Source organism: Molothrus ater, chromosome 8, assembly GCF_012460135.2.
Source record: "Molothrus ater isolate BHLD 08-10-18 breed brown headed cowbird chromosome 8, BPBGC_Mater_1.1, whole genome shotgun sequence".
Classification (NCBI taxonomy): Eukaryota; Metazoa; Chordata; class Aves; order Passeriformes; family Icteridae; genus Molothrus; species Molothrus ater.
The window spans coordinates 22890054-22906806 of record NC_050485.2 but is presented as its reverse complement, the minus strand read 5'-3'; the positions used below and the strand labels follow the sequence as shown (position 1 = coordinate 22906806).

Here is a 16753-nt window from a genome sequence, read left to right as displayed (position 1 = left end):
CACACCTGCACAAGCTGGCACCACTAGGCAGAGACATGAAAAACTCAGTACTGGAGCACTGCAGGTCTGGGCTGCTCAGCCACGGTGTCTGTTCTCTCCTGGAGCCAGCAGCGGTGCAGATTCAGCCACTTCACTGCACTAGGGGGAACCCTGGATTCCCCTGACTGGGGAAGAGAAATCTTACTTGGCCGGTGAGTTTTGGGGGTTGACAAGCCCAAAAGGGACGCTGCTGCCTCTGCAGGGGAGCCCAGGATGCAGTGGGGGAGCAAGGATGCTCAGTCCCTCCCGAGCTGGCTCATCACAGAGGTCAAGGGCCAGTCCCAGAAAGAGAGCAGCTGGATGTCCCCAGGGGTGCTGGGGGTGCTGGGCGGCGCTGGGCTGGGGACATTGATTGGTCCCTGGCATTTTTAATGAGCTGCCCGACCACATGCTTTAACCTTGCCCATAATGAGGGCGAGCAGCAGCAATTCCTACCGCCTCAGCCGGCTCCCCCAGCCTTAATGAGCTAATCAATACTTGTTCTCAGCTTAATTTCCAGCTAATTGCTCTTTAATGACGCCTGGAAATGGGCAGCCTCTTGCAGGGGGGAGCGGGCAGGCTCCCCCTCCCCAGTGCCCGTCCCCAGTGGCAGCGGGTGCCGGGGTGCTGGCAGCGGGTCACCTTCCCTGGCTGCATCCCAGCCCTGCCGGCGCTTCTGGAGGCTGGGGAAAGGGAGGGTGGCAAAGGCGGCAACGGGCGCGGTGCTACTGAGCTGGCAGCACCCTCTGGAGCACCCACCCCGTCTGGGGGGGGGGGGGGGGCATACAGCCCTGAGCACCAGGGCAGGCTGAACAGAGGATCCCACCGTCACAGGAGGATGTGCCCAAGCCCCTCAGGACATTACATCGCTCCCAGGTTCGGCTGACAGTGGGGCTTTTAGGGCGCAGAAGATAAGGGTGGTGGGGCTGAGGTGTCCATGCATTACTGCAGATTCTGCAGCCCCCGGGTACGGGGTCAGTGTCACCGCAACGGGCCGGGGACGAGGCCAGCAGTGCCCTGGAGGTGGCAGCAGAGACCCCGCAGCCGCCACCGCCCCCGCAGCCGGGGCAGCCCTGCGGGCCGGGCGGGACTCGCCGGGCCCCGTTCGCCGCGGGCTGCGGGAGGAGCCGGGCGGGTCCCGGGCCGTGGAACCCGTTCTCACCCAGCACCGCAGTGTCAAAATTAGCACGGTCGTGCCAGTGCGGGGACATCCCGGGAATGCAGCCCCCGCCGTCTTTTCGGCTCCTACCCCCTGGGTTATTAGACTTGCGCTGTGATGGGGCTGGTGGGAAAACCTCAGGATTCCTGCCGGGATGGAGCTGAGCCGCGGCTCTTGCCGGGGACCCCGGGCAGTCCCGACACCGGGGCGTCCCTCACCATTCGGGACGCGCCTCGGGGCCGGGTGACCCTGCGCACAGCTGCAACCGCTTCCCCAAGAATTTGCTGACGGGTTGGTTCTTCAGAGGAATTTGGTCTGGAAAAGCCTGGAGAAACCGGAGCCTGGCTGCTTCCTTGAGCAGGTCCGGCCTGGCACGCAGGCGGGGTGACCTGCCTGCTGCCCCTGCCTTGTCCCCACAGTGGAACCCTGGAATGTGGCTGGGGCCCCTCGAGAACCATCCAGCCGGGCTGCCAGAACCGGGCTGTTTCAGGCTGTCAAACAGCAGGAAGCAGAGAGTGTATTTGATGTGAAATGAGAGAGATTTGGTTTATTACCAGAAGGAGACCCCCACGGCCCAGGCAGTGTGCCGGCAGCATTCTGTCCCAGGATCTCTGGTGACATGTGCTTCTGCTGTGACATAACCCACATTCCCAACTCCGCCAGCCCAGCCCCAGTGCTGCTCGCCAGCCCTGCCTAAAGTGACGTACGTTGAGTCACTTGGCCTAGGGCTGGGGCTTTTTTTTCCAGAGTGGATTTTTCCCTTGGCTTCGTCTTCCATAAACCCCAGATTGCTATGGGCTGTCTGGGGGGTCAGCCCAAAGCTGCAGGGGTGTCAGTGGGGCCAGGAGCAGTGTGGTACCCCTGACTGGATGTGATGTGTTTCATTCTAAAGGCAGATCTCTGCAGGGATGCCAAGGATGTGGGCCTGCCAGGAGCACCCATGGACTCCTGGCTTCTCTAGGACCATCGCAACATGAGGAAAAGTGATGGGGAGCAACCCACCAGGAAGGGAGGAGATTTTGGTGGTTTAGGATCAGCCTTCAAAGCCCAGCTCCAGGAGCTTCACTGGGCTCATGAAGTGAGGAAAGAGAGATAACCAGCCAGCACTGGTAGGGAGCCAGGAATGCAATTTACCCAAGTGCCAGGCCATGCAGGGCTGGGATCACCCTTTTCCCCACAAAGCTCTCAAGCAACCTAAGCCACAAACCCCATTTGCAGCCACGGCTGTGTTGATTGACTTCAGGTGTGATTGAGCAGAACTCCTTGTCAAGCACAGGTTAGATCTTCCACCTCTCATTCATAGCTGCTACTGTCTATTAACACATTCAATAGTGTCATTAAGCAGGAGGTTTAATTAACTGCCACGTTTGAGCTCCATCTTGTTGAGCTGAGCTAAGCTGCCCTTGGCTTTCTGAGGCTGGGTTGTATTCCTCCACAACTGGAGCTGCTCCTGCTCAGACCTGTGTTTGGATTTCACCTTTGGCCAGGGGCTCTCCCCAGTTAGTGTCTGATGCTGCTGTGGTGCTCAGGTGAATTCAGCCACCCAGAGGCCATGATAATCCCATGGAGATAAGACACAGCAAGTGTTTGGGCCATGGCACATGGGAGGAGGAACCATGTGTGGGAAAGAACAGCAGCAATGGGGTCTGTTCCCCCTTGCTGAGGGCGAGAGACACAAATAACCCAAAACACTGATGGTCTGTTTTCAGCAGTGCCTGGGATTTAAGTGCTGGCTCTGTTTTTGTGCTGGCCAGGAGCTTTGTGAGCAGGAGGTGGCATACAGGGCCAGGCTTGCTTTACTGCTTTGCCCCCTGTGTGGATCAGGGACAAGTGAGGGTGTGCAGGAATGCCTGAACATCCAGGCAGTCCTTCATTCCAAAGTGGGAAGGGTGCTGTGGCAGGGATAGCCCAGGAGGCTCAGCACTCCTGTCTGTCTCCTCTCTGCTCAGGCTCTGACCCAGCATGTAGGAAAACCTCAGCCCTTCCTGACTTTTTCCCTGCTCCCAAAACAGCTGCAGCCCCAGCTGCTCAGAAACTCGTGGATGCTGGACCTGAAAACTTGTGGCATGTGGGGACTGAACTCAATAGGTTGGACAAGGGGAGCCAGGGGGGGAGGCAGCCCTGAGCCAAGGGGCTGGGGGCCACAGAGGGGGAGTGGGACGTGAGGCTGAAGGCAGAGCTGGCAGGAAACCCCACTCTGCAGCAGGGGGCTGGGGAGGGGAGCTTAGCCAGCAGAGGCAGATTTAAGGGGGCTGAAGCCTGCTGCATTTTCTGTTCGTTAGACATGGCTGGACTCACAATGTCACCAAGCAAAAGCTCTGGAACCCAGAACAAATTTGCAGGAGGGTGTTGGAAAGCAAAAGGAGATTTTTGCAGGATGGTGAAGGAAACCAGATCCTTAGAGGGATCCTGCTTTGCTTGAGCTTCATGGGGGAACTAAATCCCACAAATTCCTTGCCTGGAGAGGAGCAGGCTGTGTGATTGCCCCCCTCCCCTGTCATGGCATCCAGAGCAAGATGCAAAGGCAAGGTGTGTGTTTGTGCTGCAAAGGCAGGCTGGCTCCCCCACTCCTCAGCGCCAATTCCAGAGGGAAACTGAGGCAGGGAGCAGTGAGGCAGCTTTCTGGGGAGGTGTGGAGCCCCAGCCCTGTGCACATGGGTTTTGCACTGCTGTGGCATGGAGCAGCCCCACCCTTGCTCCCAATAGCTCCGCTCCAGCCAAGGTTTACACCCCAGTGCCCCCTTCACTCGTGGCTCCTGGTGTGAGGCGAGTGCAGACATTCCCAGGAGTTATCCCCCCCCATTTACTTACAGCAGCTGCTCAACTTTTCAGTCTGTGTTTCCTAACCAAATTACAGCCTCAGAGATGCTTTTGACCACTTCCTTAGCCATGGCCTCCTCTCCCATTCACTTGTCCCCAAGGACTGCTGCCAAGTTGGACTGCAAAGGAGGGGACCCCAGTCCCTCCCTGCCCCATGGATGGGGCGGAGCATCAGCCCGGGTCCCGCACACGACCGGGGGTGATTGCAGCGGGGAGGTGCCGGTGCCAGGGAGCGGAGCGGAAGATTCCCGGGGCCAGGCTGGGTGCGTGGCGGGACCCCGGCAGGGAAGGGGTGCCAGCCAGCCCGTGTCCCGGTCCAGGGACGGGCCGCGGGCCCGGAGAGGGGCGGGGGGATTCACGTTTCGCTGACATCACGGCGGTGCTGGAGCGGCCGGGGGCCAGCAGCCCCGGGGGCCCGCAGCCACGGCCACTGCGCACCCCCGGCACCGGCGCCTCCGGTAAGTGGCGGCTGATGGCGGGGGGGCTCCTGGGGGACCCCAAGGGACGTCGTGCCCCTTCCCAGCGCTCTTCCAGCACCCCCAGCGCCTGCACCCCAGACATGCGGAGCCAGAGACCAACTTTGCAGTTCCCCCGTACCCTTTCTCTGGCCCCCCACATCCATCGCGGGATGGAGCCTTACTCCGTACAGACTGGGGTAGGGTGGGCAGGGGGAGGGCTCCGGCACTGGGACCCTCTGCCCCTTTCCACCCCTGGGGCGCCTGGTGGTCTCTGGTAAAGGGGTCAAATCTTCACGGTTTCTTATCCGGGGGATGCATATGTGTAACCCAATATCCGGGCCATCCCCACCCCAGCTCTGGGCTGTGTTAGCCCCGAGAGTGGGGGTGTAGCTGGGGGGCTGCAGCTTGCCCTTCGCTGCTGTTCCCAGCGGGAGGGAGGGGACAGCCTGTCTCCTCAGGTCCCCTCCCCAGCCCCGCTCGCTTCTGCTGAGTCGCCCCGGGGCGGAGGACCGTAATTTCACCCATCTCAGGGAAGGCAGCCAAGGTATAACAGGGGGCAGGGAGGGATGTTCGCAAAGGGATTTGGTTCACTGTCACCCTCTCTGGGGACAGGCTCTGAGATGCCACGTTTACCCCCCAGGGACAGATGGGAAGCCCGGAATAGATCAGCTTCTTCCTTGCCTGAGTAGGTAATGCAGACTCGGAGTTTGAGGGCAGGGACCCTGCTGTGCTGGTACACACTGATCACACGGGGTCTGCTCTCAGTCCAGTGGTTGCTCACCTGTGCACTGGGCTCCTCCATGCTCAGCTTCAGTTGCCTGTGTGATAACTGAGGGGGTCACAAAACCTTCTGGGGAGTGGACATTTGTTCTCCTGCTCTAATAGGTGGTGCCTAAAAAGAGGGGTTACAGCAGAGGGAGCGAAGTAGAACAAAAGCCAGGCATGAGTGGGAGCATCCTCCTGGCTTGGCTGCCTCCAGCACAGAAAGAGCACCTTGTCTGCAGGATCAGCCACTCCATTGTGGTTGTATGGATGGTGAGGGAGGAAAAAACTGTTTGTGACTCTTGCAAAGCAGTGGGGAAAAGAAAGGGGCTTGAAAGCAACTTTCTGCCAGGAGACCAGGAGCAGGGTATGAAGGAGCTGATCCATAATGTTGTAGAACAGCCTGTCCAGTGCCCTGCCAGCCTTGTGGCTTCCCAGGCTATCCTGGGGTCAGAGGAGGCTGGACTTTGCATGCTGGGCTGCCAAGGGAACAAGGATGAAACCTCGTGGGCTGGGGTCATCAGCACTATCTCTCCAGAAGTTGCTCAGTGTTTCAGGACAGGAGCTGGTTGGGGAGCTCCAGGGTGCAAAGGCCATGACTGCAGGGGGTGAGAGGGGCTGGGACCAACCCTCCTCTGCACATCATGCAGTGCTGCTGCTCAGAACAAGCCAGCCAGAGACAAAGGAGTGGGAGACACTTCCTGCACCAGTAACACACTTTCTCCCTCCTCACAGGCCAGGATGGCTCCTCAGATCTAGACAGGGAGACCAGAGCAGTGCCAGAAATCCCCATCCAAGTGACAGTGGGACTGGGATAGAGGAGTTGCCGTGAGGATGTCTGAAGCCAAGCCCCTCAGCATCTCTTGCCTCGTGCTCTCCTTGCTCTCCTTGCACTGGGCTTTGCTCCAGCTGGGCCAGGCTTTTCCCAGCACCTCTGACTACCTCCAGCGGGGCTGGCAGCGGCTGCTGGAGGAAGGGGAGGGCTGCACCGAGTGCCAGCCAGCGGAGTGCCCGACGCCGCGCGGGTGCCTGGCAGGCACGGTGCGGGATGCCTGCGACTGCTGCTGGGAATGTGCCAACCTGGAGGGACAGATCTGTGACCTGGACAACACCAACCACTTCTACGGCAAGTGTGGGGAGCACCTGGAGTGCCGGCTGGATGCCGGGGACCTGCATCACGGAGAGGTGCCCGAGCCCCAGTGCGCCTGCCTCTCCCACCTGGCCCTCTGCGGCTCTGACGGCAAAACCTACGCCCAGATCTGCCGGTTCCTGGAGGCTGCCCATGCTCACCCCGATGCCAACCTCACCGTGGCCCACGAAGGTCCCTGCGAGTCAGGTAGTGGCCCTGGAGCTGTGGGAAGACCCAGGCAAGAGGGTCTGGCCAGGCTGTTTCACCTGGCAGCAAAACCAGGGACGGGACTGTGCTGGGGGCTGCTTCCTGCAGTGCCAGGTTCCCACCAGTGCCCCCACCCTGCTGCTCTGGGGGAGCCCCTTGCAGATCCAGTGCTTGGAGGAATCTGGGAGCAGCTTTGCCAAGAGGGAGTGGAGTTTATGGAAGCAACAAATCCTGCTGGAGCAGATGGGGAAGTTCCAGGGAATTGTTAGTGAATTCTTGGCGGCAGGGCTGGGTTCACACTGGCCTGTTGCTCCCGAGAAATGTGCCTGCCTCCTGCAAATAGAAACCAGGGTTGGTTTGGCTTGGCTGTGTGATTTCCATCTCCCAGTTAAAACTCAGGTGGGGGTTGAGAGGGGACATTCTAGCAGGAAGGCCATGCCCCATCCTGCCCAGTCCAGCACAGGTCACCCAGTGATGTCACTGCAGCCTGAGGGGTGCCAAGGTTGACCTTATTTTCTGTAGATCATCATCTGTTTTGCCAGGTATATTTGGAGGTGGAAACCTTCCCTTGAACTCTGGCTCATGCTATGGGCCAGATCACGGAGCAGTGTGTGTGAGAAGGACAGTCCTCACTCTGTCCCTCCAGGGAAGGGATGTGGAACATAGAGCTGTTGGCTCCATCCAGGACAGGGGGACCTGCTGACTCCCTTCATTGCTGGCACCAGCCCTGTGTCAGAGCAGAGGCCTCACTTGGCTGGAAGCTCAACTACCTCATCCATCCTCACCAGCCTCAGGCTGGATGAGTGCCCCTTGGCCTTTCTCCTACAGGAGGGGCGTGCTCCAATGGCTCAGGAGAGCTTTGTTTGTAACATCGCTGTCATTGCAATGTTACAAAACTCATTGCAACTCTTCCTGCTGTGTGTGTTGCTTGAGCATCACTGCACAGGCAGGGAAACTGATGCCAGCAGGGATGGCAACCCTCCATGGGCTGGGGGGGCTTGGGGAGGGAGCTCCCAGTCCCAGCTGTGAGGAGGGACCATGTCCTTGGAAAGGTGAAGGTGTGCCGTGGGAGGGAGAGGAGACAGACATGGGAAGGGTCCTAGCATCTCTGTGTGAACCAAATGCTCCAGGGAGCAGCCCAAGAGAGTCCATGGGACCTGCCAAGAGTGAGACCTCTTCTGAGCCCACCCTGCTCTCCTCTACCCCCCTCCCAGAGCCTCAGATCACCTCTCCTCCCTATGACACATGGAACATCACCGGGCAGGATGTCATCTTTGGCTGCGAGGTCTTCGCCTACCCCATGGCATCCATTGAGTGGAGGAAGGATGGCACAGAGATGCTGCTGCCTGGAGATGACCCCCACATCTCTGTCCAGGTGAGGGGTGTGCCCAGGGCATTGAAGACAACCCCAGAGTGACCCAGTGCTTCTCAGGGCTCATGGACAACCAGACCTGAGAGTGGCCATACTCTGGGAATGGCCAAGCCTGGCTTCCTGGGGGTGGGAAGGGGTTACTGGAGGCTCTATAACACAAGGACTGACTGAGCCAGGGCTGGTGTCTCAGTGGTAGGAGCCATCAGCATAGCTCTCTTCTGTGATTTCCTCTAGTAATTTTTGAACTTATTCATAGAGTCCTGCAGCAGGGAGTTTCCCACTTAGGCCTGCCTTTAGTTTGCTGTGTGTGCTGGCTTCACTTGCAGTCTTGCTGGCAGGGTTGGAAAGAGAGAGGGAAAGAGGAAAGAGGACTTCCCTAGTGCCTTACAGCCTGGGTTGTCCTCTGGTCCTACCAGCACACTCAGGCAGTTCCCTGCCCTTTTTTCCCATCAGCAGGGCTTCTCTCCCAGAGCTGGCAGGCCCAGGGGTCAGCATCCTGCCTGTGGCCATCCCCAAATATAGCACCCAGCTGGGAGTACCTAGCTATTAGAGGGTGTGGGCAGAGCCAAAGGGGCCGTACACCTCAGCCAGGCACCAACGAGGAAGAAACTGTGGTGGGATGGATGGAGGGAGCCAGAGGAGCAGGTGGAACCTGCACCATGGCCCTCTCTGTCCTTCAAGCCTCCCCAGAGCTTGTCGCAGGGTCTGATTGAGGATCTTCACCCCAAGCAGGACTACCCTGCCTGGCTGGAGGAAACTCTACTGTCCTCCACCCCTGGCCACCAGACCATAATAGCAGCCTGCAAACACAGCTGCAGCCCAGCTGGGTCAGGAAAAGCTTATTTATTCCTGGGGATAAACAGAAAATAGCATGGTTGCTGCCAGAGCAATCCTGGGACCTCAGTGCCTGCGGGAAGGGGACCAGGGCTCTGTGGCACAGACTCCCTCTTGCTCCTGCCACAAGTGCTGACAGAAACCCTCCCTTCTTGCAGTTCAGAGGTGGCCCCCAGAAATACGAGGTGACAGGCTGGCTCCAGATCCAGGGCGTGCGGGTGACAGACGAGGGCACGTACCGCTGCTTCGCCAGGAACAGGCTCGGGGAGGTGGTGGCACTGGCCAGCCTGACCGTCTTCACACCGGGTGAGCAGCACGTCCTTGTCCCCCTGATCTCCTGGGGACAGTGCACCAGTATGGCAGGAGCTGCTGGAGCATGGGGCTGTGCTGGGGATGCCTCAGAATGCTGCTGTGCATGGTTTGGCTTTGGTCCTGGTGGGGAAGGGGACAGGCACTGCAGGGCGGCAAGGTCACACTGTCCCCATGCTGCCATTTCAGACCAACTCAACCTGACAGACTTCTCCCTGCTGAAGCCCCGCACGACACCTGAGGACTACAGGGAGAGTGAGGAGGACTACTACTAGCCCAGAGATGGCATGTTCAGCTGCAGAGACCACCTTGCCCACAGCAACCCTTCCCTGGGCTTGGGACATCTCTGGAGCAAGCATCCTCTGGCCCAAAACTCCTTTTCTGAACAATCCTGGCACAACAGCCTGTTTTTTGGGGTGGGGGACAGGGTGACACAACCTTTTGAGGTGCTGGGGGATGGGATACTGGCTGCTTGGCAAGGGCTGGGACCAGGGACAGCTCAGGGTGGGTCTGTCCTCTGGCACTGAGTGGAGACACAATGGCAGGTAGGACACTGTGGGGACAGCTGTGCTGTGTGTGATGAGGACGTGGTGCTGGAGATGGAGACAGCCTCCTTTGGGAGACTGAGGCCAGAGCAGGGCCATTGTGTCCTGTGTGAATAATTTTTGGGAAGGTGGAGCAGAGAGCTGGGACCTGACTGTGATAACCAGCATGTCACACCCCCCCTGCCCCTCTCCACCTGCTCTGTGTCCCCCAAGCACAGACACATCCCAGCTTCTCCCCAGAGCCTGAGGAACCTGCTGCCAAAACACCCTTCTCTTCTATTTTGTTTTAAACCAGAAAAGTAGTGATTTGAGGAACCAGGCACTTGTGGCTTTCAGAGCTGTCTTTTCTCCAGCTGAACCACCCTTGAGGTCAGAAACACTTTGGCCTTTTTTTGGCTGACTTAATTTTTCCCTCTCACGCCTTTGACTGACTTCATGCTTTCCTTTGTCATTTCAGTCAATGTTATTTAAAATATACATGTAGGTCAAAGCCAAGGCTGGCTGACTGTCCTGCATCCACAAGGATGATTATGGAGGTGAGGAAGGGTGCAAAAACTGTGGATGCTACCTTGTCCATTTGTGGGGTGCTTGAGTTGAGGAGCCCTCCTGCCCATCCCAGTGCTCACAGCTGGTCCTGGTGTGGGTCCTGCCCTTCCCACCCCACCTGGCGATGGGGGTGCCCAGTGCACAATCTCCTGTGCAGTGGTGATGCATCAGCTCCAATCACTGCACTCCCATGAGTTTGGATTCCATCCCATTGCTGCCCATTTTCTTCTTGGGGCCTTAAGTTCTGTGACGCTGGGGTCTTCACCCAGGTGACCACAGCTCTGTCAAGTGCAAAGCAGCTCTGTGACTAGTTGGTGAAGTAAAGGGGTGCTCCAGTTTCCACTGGAAACATTATATTAAAAAAAAAATCCCACCTACCTCCCAGAGCTGGTGATTTAAGCAAACTTTCATTTGAGGGAGCACAGGAAGGAAGCTCAGAACTGCACAGTGCTGCTCGCTGCCCAGAGAGGGCTGCCAGAACCCTTCCTCTGGGCATTCTGGGGCTGAGCTCACATTCAAGGGGTGCTTTATCCCCCAAAGCAGCAGCATTTACATGACTTTTTGTGCTCAAAAGCTCCATATGGACCAACCCCCTCCCATTTACTCACTCCCAGCTCTGGGGAGGTCCAGAGCTGCGGCAGAGAGCCAGACCCTGTGAGAGAGGAATTGGCAGACCCCGGGCAGGAGCAGGCAGGATGCAGTAAGGCTGGTGGCTCAGGTCCCGTGCTACTCTCCTTCACATGTTTTTTTTCTTTTCTTTTCTTCCTTTTTCTCTTGAGAGCTGGCTCAGATGACACAATTACAGCACTGAAACCTGAACAAGCAAATAAAAGGGATTTGTCTGGAACTGGCAGCAGAGCAAAATTCCTGCAGACGGTGAGGCTGGGCCAGTTCTGGCCCCCTGCACCACAGCTTGACAGGGCACTGCTGCCCTGCCTGCTGGGGTGCCTACCCTTTCTGGCAGAAAACTCCTTCTCAGCCAGAGAAATGCAAAAGCCATTGATGCCTCAGCTTCTCCTTCCATCTAAGAGCACAACAGAATCCTCCTGGGCTGCTCCATCAGAGTCAGAGGGTGTTTAGGAGGGACCAGGGACAGAAGTGTGCCATTGGCTTTTATTTTGCTTTTTTTGGGTGTAAAACATTCTTTCAGAGAAGCTGGGCCTTTTTTTATCCATCCTGATCGCCTTCCTGTTTTGCACACAAATGAGCTGGTGGAACTGGGCCACACTCAGGCTGAGGCTGCCGCGGGGAAATCCGAGAGCCTCCTGGAGCTTCAGCAGTCAGGAGCTGCTTGCTGGGCTCCCTGCCGGTGCCCGGGGCTGGCCCCCAGCCAGGGCTGCCATGCCAACCCTCCTCAGGGCCAGGCTTGCCCTGCCTGTGTTGGCACACACCCAGGTCGTGGCGGTGTGGGTGCAGCTTTGGTCTGGCTGGAGAGAGTCGAATGTGCCACACGCTCCATCCCTGGCTCTCCGTGTGCTCTGCAGGACAATGCCCTGCCTGGGCATCTGCATTTGGATCTCAGCCTTGCCCCCCTCTGCTTCACACCCAGTGCCTTCATACCCTGTAGGGAGCTGGCAGGGAATGCTGGTGGCTCCTGCCTGGCAGGAAGAGAAGTGGGAATGTGGTGACCGAGAGAGGGGGGAATTAGAGCAAAAGCTCTTGGCCAAAATTAACCAAACCAAGGGTTGGTGTCCCAGACTCCTCAGATCCCACTGTCTGACTGGCAGGATGGAGCTCAGCCAGTAGCTGAGCTCCACTCCAAGGTGAAGGGCAGCAGAGTGGCTCCAGGGGCACAGAGAGGGCTGTGCCTCTCCTCATCCCAGCTCCCAGGGTTGCCATTTCCAGTCACTTAAAAATTAAAGAAGCCAATATTGCTGCACGGCTGGAATCGGTCACTGCCACAGAGCTTAATTGAGGTTATTTGTTGGCTCTCAAAACATTTGGTCACCTCTGCTGCTGGCTGCTCAGATGTTTCCTGCAGCCCCAAGGAGGGGGCACCCCAGGCTCTGCAGATCCTGTTCTTAGCTCCAGGCAGGCAGAGGGTCCTGGGGACCTGACCAAACCTGGTGTCCCTGTGGGTTCAGAGGGTGTGCCCCAATGCATGCAGCACCAAACTCCTTTCCTGGCTGATCTTTGGTGCAGTTGCTTTCTGGGGGCAGAAGAAGCTGAGCATCTCCTGCCAGCCCAGCTGACTGCACTCAGAGCACCTGATCAGGTGAGCCCAGAGGTCAGGCTGATGTCAGGGACCGGGAGAGCTGGACTGGGAAGTGTTGACATGGCCACTGGCCCAGGCACAGCACCCACACCTCCTGGCCACCTGGGAGGAGCAGGGTGTGGGTACTTCCCAGGGCACCAGAGGTCACTGCAAGCCTGGGTACAAAGAAGAGGCAGCTTGTCCTGCCAGGACCTGAAAAAACCTGGAGATGCACCCTCTGAGCAGCTGCCAATCACAGGATTTTGTGGTCTGCAGGGAAAACCCACCAAGTCTGGCAAGTACACACACTCCTGTAACAAAGACATGCTGCCCCTGTGCTTCCCTGCCCTTGGGGGTTCTGGAACCTGTCCCTGTCTGGGCCTGGGCAGGAGGCACACGGAATCACAGAATAGTTTGGATTGGAAGGGGCCTCAGAGGTCATTTAGTTCCAATGCCTCTTCCATGGGAAGGGACACCTTCCACTAGGCCAGGTTGCTCAGGGACCTACCCAGCCTGGTCTTGAACACTTCTGGGGCTGGGGAGTCCGCAAATTCTCTGGGCAACCTATGCTGGTTCCTCACCATCCTCACAAAAAGAATTTATTTCTAACATCTGACCTAAATTTACTCTCTTCCAGTTTAAAGCCATTCATCCTTTTTCTATCACTACATGCCCTTGTCAAAAGTCCTTCTCCAGCTCTCTTTAGACCCTTTAGGTTCTGGAACATGCTTTAAGGTGTTCCTGGAGATTTCTCTTCTCCAGCCTACTCCTCTCTCAGCCCATCTCCAGCTCTCTGAGCATCTTCACAGACCTCCTCAGGGCTCACTCCAACAGGTCCAAATCCTTCTAATGCTGGGAGCCCCAGAGCTGGACACGGCACTCAGGTAGGGTCCCACAAGAGCAGAGCAGAGGGACAGAATCACCACCCCCAACCTGCTGGCCGTGCTTCTTGCGGCGCACCCGCGCCTCCCCCCGGTCCGTGCCGGGCCAGGGCGGCGATTATCCGCTAAACAGTGCCACCTCCCGGCACAGCCACCCGGGCCGGGCCGGGCCGGCCACCGCGCTGGGCAGCCCGGCTGGGCACCCCTGGGCACCCCTGGGCACCCCGACCCTCAGATCCATCCGTGCCTGCCCCTGGCAGAGCCTCTGCCTTGCTGGGAGGGGTGATACAAGGGACACGAGCATGAGCTGTCCCTCGGGATGGTCCCAGAGCCAGAGCATCCTCTTGTCACTGGCTTTGGGTGGCTGCTGCAGGCAGAGCTGGGATGAAGCAGAGCCTGGAGATGTTCAGCTGCAATCCTTGGGTGTCTGCGCTGAGCTAGGGCTGCAAAAGGGTAAACGCCCCTCATGGCCACCCTGACAATCCCCCCACGCCATGGGCACCTCCCATGGGAGATCAGTGGCCTTGGCAGAGGCTCATTGAGCCTGAGCTGATCACTGATCTTGCCTGGATGGAAGCAGCACTGTAGCCTTGCTCTGCAAACAGGTAAACTGAGGCAAAAAGCAACTATGCATGGAGAACTCAACCAGAGCCAGAGAGACCTTTACAGCAGAGTGACCAGCTACCCCCAGGGCTTCTGTCTCCCACCTGTCCCCTCCCCTGTTGGGAGTGGCATTTTTTCCCCTGTCTTCTGCATGGCACCTCTTCCCCCTGCTGTAGTGGCTCAGAGAGAAAATAAAGCAGCAAGGCGGCTTCCCTGCCTCCACCCAGCACTTATACTGCCTGATAAACAAAATGGAAATAAATCCTCCTGCGTTTGCAGCAAATAGGTCTCCATGGGGGGTTGCTTTCAATAATTCAAATGCTGTTGCAGAGCAGAGCCCACGCCAATGGGTTTTAATAAACACAGCCGTAATGTGACATGCAATTTATTATTAAGCTTAAAACAGGAAGCAAAGAGTTTAATAAAAGCACCAGGTTCCCTGTATCAGTCACAGCAAGTGGCAGGGTGCTGGCTGTGGGGGGAGGCTGGGCGAGCTGGCGACAGGGACACACTGAGCTGGGTTTGCTTTGCTGAGTGCCCCTCAATCTGGCACTGCAGGAATCCTGGGCAGTGCATGGAGATGTGAGCCAGACCGGGGGAAATGGGGATTATTGCAAGGACAGGGGTAAGGTGTGAAATGCTGCACCCTGTATGGCTGCCCAGCCATCCAGGGAAGAGCTCAGCTCTGCCCTGGCATCACAGCTTGCTTGCAAGGTCGGATTAAAGCCTTGGGTTCAATCGCTCTCTGCAAAACTTTATCACCCACATCCCTTCCTAAGTCAGCTCCACCTGGGCAGCCGTTTTCTGCTCCACCCCTACCAGCCCTGGGCTGCCTTTAGGAGGAGGCAGAGGGGAAAGCTGAGCCTCTGGAGGCAGAGAGGCTGTGCAAGGTGAGATGATGTGAGGCACAGGGAACAGCTGGTGCCTGGTGCTGCAGCAAGTCTGTGTGCTGTACCACTGGGCTGCATGGGTGGCCCTCCAGACATGGATTTGTTCAAGGGCTGGTGAAAAGCGAGAGCTTATCAGGGAGGTGGCTCAGCTGAGGTGGCTCAACAGGTCCAGCTATGTCTGGAGGCACCTCTGTGTGCAGGTGAGGGCTGAAGGATGTTGCACCATCCCATATTCATCACTTAGCAGGATCCAGATGCTGCTTTCTCTCTGTCCTTGCTGTAGGCCTACCTGGACACTAAAATGCTGGCACTTCGCCTCTGTGGCTTTTTTTGCCTCCTCTCCTTGGTCTTGTATCCTAGCTGTGCCCTTTCTGTTTGGGAGCAATCCTGCCAACCCCAGTACCCACTCCTGCAGAGAACAGCATGGCAGGTGGAAGAGATGTGAGAAGTGGTGCAGGACTGCCCATACTGTTTCCCCGTGAAAATGGGTATCTATGACTGCCCTGTGCTCTGGTTTGAGGAGTGGTCTCAAGGAGAAGCAGTTCCCCTGACACAAGCTTTGCTTGAGTTACATAAGACAACAGATAGTCCCTTTCTACCAAGGCTATGGGAGATGGGGAGCTTTGTCCCAGTGCAGCCAAATGACAGTCTGGGGCTAAACCAGCTCCAGGCACCTGCAGCTCCTTCCAGCAGAGCAAGCAGCCTCCTATCTCAAGGAGGGCTTTCCAGGCAGATAAAGCCATGGAAGCAGCCTCTGTCCTCCAGCCTGGCTGAAGTGCTGGCAGGGCTGTGCGTGGGGCAGCTTTTGTGGACTCTTTAGCTGGTGTTGACAGCAGAGGTTTTATGCTGGGATTGAGGCAGGATAACACCCTCTGCTTCTGCCAGTACCGGTGCCTGCTGGAGCCTGTAAAAGGTTTTAACTTGAGACTGCTTTTTTTTTCTCAGCTCTGTCTGTTGAAAGCTCCACTTCCTCTGGCTTGAAAAGCCCAAGAGCTGCTGATGTGACTGTATCCATGACCATTACTGAGGCTATGAGTGGGACGTTAATCTGGATCCAGTGAAGGGACAGAGTATCTTGCCTGTCCCTTTGAGGTGATGATCCCTGTGCAGATTCCTCAGGAGCAGCACCAGCCCAGGCAGGGCTGGAGGGTCCCGACACTCTTCTTGCATCACAGGTGACTCTTTGACATTCATCTGTGATCAGGTGGGGGAAAGATCTATCCTTAGTAGTGTGTGGGCATGGTCTTGGTTGTACCTCCTCTTGTGTGCTCATTTGATGTCCTGGGTTTGCTCCCTAAGCTCTGGGCTTTCCCTTCTTCATGGGCATGGAATTTGGGACTGGGGTCTGACTCCACGGAGAGAGGGGCTGAGCTGGAGCAGGCAATGACCCATGTGAGGGCACAACCTGCAGGGCGCACGGGTATCCTTCAGGGAGCGCCTGGGGTGCGTTATCTCAAAGGCAAGGCGGTGCTCAGCAGGGACCCGCCTTATCGCAGCGCTGGTTGCTGTCTCTCCTCGCAGCCCTTTCTGCCCCGGGACTGCTCTCTGTCACTTCTCTGCTCCGTAACAGCTGGAGGCAGGCGGAAATGGGAGCCCCCGTGCCTGGTCCCTGCCAGAGCACACTGCTTCGGAAGTGGGGGGGTATCTGCCGTGCAATTACTGTGCCTTTGGCTTGGCAGGCCTGAAAGCGTGAGTGATGGGGTCTCTGCAGAGCAGCCCCTGAGCCCTGGCGGCTTGGGAAGAGCTCATACCCGTCAGCAGCTTCCCCCAGCTGCTCTGCCGGTTCGAGAATGTGGGAGGGGAGCAGGGGACAGCAACTTTGGGCTACTTGTGAAAACCCCAAATATTCACCTGGCTGGATGTCCAGTATCAAAGCACAGCCTGAGCCCTCCCCTTTAATAACATCACTCTCCCAGCTATGGCTGTGAGGACAGGCAGAAGCTGCAACCTGCATATCCCATTCCCCTCATCCACCTTTCCCACTTTGCAGCCACATTGGTGAAGGGCTGGGGTGGCTGTTCAGTGT

The 16753-nt window shown here is 57.5% G+C and overlaps 1 protein-coding gene across 1 annotated transcript; it reads left to right on the top strand.

The window, feature by feature from the left end:
- The first annotated feature begins 4327 nt into the window (after positions 1 to 4327).
- Positions 4328 to 11006, top strand: KAZALD1 (Kazal type serine peptidase inhibitor domain 1). Its single transcript, XM_036386206.2, has 5 exons — positions 4328 to 4455; positions 5953 to 6553; positions 7768 to 7928; positions 8918 to 9065; positions 9258 to 11006. Exons 2-5 carry the CDS (start codon positions 6052 to 6054, stop codon positions 9341 to 9343), a joined length of 897 nt encoding a protein of 298 aa, XP_036242099.1. The 5' UTR covers positions 4328 to 4455; positions 5953 to 6051; the 3' UTR covers positions 9344 to 11006.
- Positions 11007 to 16753: the final 5747 nt, after the last annotated feature.